At 34.1% G+C, this 2,260-nt stretch overlaps 1 protein-coding gene across 1 annotated transcript; it reads left to right on the forward strand.

Moving 5' to 3' along the window:
* LOC107634128 (54S ribosomal protein L51, mitochondrial) lies at positions 328–1,959 on the forward strand. Its single transcript, XM_016337703.2, has 4 exons — positions 328–477; positions 981–1,121; positions 1,278–1,384; positions 1,505–1,959. The coding sequence occupies exons 2-4, from the start codon at positions 1,042–1,044 to the stop codon at positions 1,675–1,677; spliced, it is 360 nt and encodes a 119-aa protein (XP_016193189.1). The 5' UTR covers positions 328–477; positions 981–1,041; the 3' UTR covers positions 1,678–1,959.

Raw genomic sequence — 2,260 nt, forward strand, 5'->3', positions numbered from 1 at the left:
TTAGAATTGTACACATATTCTTGGACCATAAAATAATATATATTACCTACTAATTAGTTTTTCTTATAATATTATCTTCCAAATATATTTTATCATTATATTGCACTTCAAAACATTTGGTGACAATGACAAAAAATGTGGTAGTCATTATATCATAACTAATCTCTTATAAAAACTATTACGTAAATACAGATAAATAATTTCATGTCTAATACATCATAAGTATTGGCTAATAATAATGCCCAACAAAATTATTGAAAAGTCACAATGGCAAAAGTTTTAGACTTAAGCCCACCATCACAAGTAATGGGCCCATGAGGAAACAAACTCAAAGACTTGACCAAAAACAATAAAAAAGAGAAACCCAGCCCAAAGAGCAAAAAAATTAAACCTAATTCGTGAATGAAATCTCAGGCACTCTCCTCAGTCCTGTCTCCTTTGCCGTTGCCGTCGTCGTCGCCATACCGTGTTCCCGAGGTAGGTCCTCTACTCCTCTTTGATCCCTTGCTGAGTTAATGGTGCTATGTTCATATTGCTCGTCTTAAAATTTGAGTTTTTGGCACAATGATATGTTACTACTTACTTTTAGCTAGAAATGCTACTAAATAATTGGTGCGTGAATCATTACTTGTATGCTGATTGCTGCCTCTCATCTCAACAATTTACTTTAAATTATCAGATTATTTTGTGACTGATTTATATTATGAGATGTAATTTATATAATATCATCTAAATATTATTCAATATCTAAGTTAAATTTTGCTATGCTGTTATTGTTGCTGTGTTAGTTGTTCTTGTTGTTGGTTATTAGAATTAGATTTAGTTATGATTTTCTTATTTCAGTTATGGACAATATTAATAATCAAGAAGCACATGTGGATAGCAATGCATCTTGTAATAATTTGGTTGATAATTCTCCAGATTCCAATATTGATAGTCAATCACATGCTCCCTCTAAGTTGGCTATTTCCTCTTTTCAGAATATTCATCCAGAGACATACTAGGACTAAGCTCTCATAATCTCATTCCAGTTTTTGTGTGATGGCTCTGAGAGGAGTATGGCAACTTCAGAAACTCATTGTTAGCTATTGCAATTGGGGTGGAAGCAGTAGAGGTATAAGGTACCCTCCATTTCGTCCTTCTTCTTCTTCTTTCTATGCTGCATTTACTAACATGCTGCTTCTTTCGTCGTTCCTAATCGAAAATCCCTGATTCCTATCACTGTATAACTGTTAGGTTACTGAGCCGATTCTTACTTTTGTTTTAAATAATAATAGGGCTTTTATGGAGTCAGAATTGCCTGTGTTTAAGGAGAAGAATCCTCAATTAGAGGTTGTTACTGAACTCATTCGTGGTCAGCATCCACATTTGAAGGCCTTTTACAGTAAGATTTCTTCTTTGTTAGTTAATTAATTAACAAAACTTGGATTGTACAACTCACTCTGGGGATCTGATCTTAGCTAATTACTAGACGTTGAATGAGTGATTGTGATGGGAATTACAGAGAACAAAAACGAGCGAGTTATATGCGTGAAGAACATGGATCCAGAAGATGTACTTCACCACGCAACGAGGCTAAGGAATGCGTTGGGAAGAAAGGTGATCAAACTGAGGACAAGGCATGTAACCAAGCGCCCTAGTGTGCAAGGTACATGGACAACTGCTCTTCGATTTTAAGAATAATAACAAGTCCAGAGTGTAGTGTTCCAAACTTATTCTTTTCTTTCCGATGAATTTACCAATGTTGTGTAAACCATATCTAAGTATAAGTCCTCATGCTGTTTGTGGCACAATTTTTATTTTCTTCTTCTTCCTTGTTTGCTGCCTCGTGAAGAAGCTAATGAGCAAAGTCATGTTCATAGTTGTTAATAGTGGCAATGGATCGTGTTATAGATACAGATCCTGTTCGAGTTGTTATCTTTTTTTCTTATTTATCTAAAAATAAGATAGGATTAATGATCAAAATAGCATCTGAAAGATAACTATCAATTTGGTTATGGAAGAAATTGGTCAGATATAACAGTCAGTCTATGCAAAGACCAATAGGTGGTATCATTTTTTAGGGTTCAATTTTAGGTTCTTGATCTTTCCATGAGAATCAAGACAAAGCATGTGTGATTTTTTAGGGATTATTTTAACTATTAACCATCCAAATGATATGAATTAGCGTTATGTGTCATCATGGAAGAAAAATGGGATATGTGCAATAATTTAATTATGTTTAGTGTCCTGTTTACAGTTGAATACGAGATTGTTTCAC

Source organism: Arachis ipaensis, chromosome B03 (genome assembly GCF_000816755.2).
Source record: "Arachis ipaensis cultivar K30076 chromosome B03, Araip1.1, whole genome shotgun sequence".
NCBI classification, from domain to species: domain Eukaryota; kingdom Viridiplantae; phylum Streptophyta; class Magnoliopsida; order Fabales; family Fabaceae; genus Arachis; species Arachis ipaensis.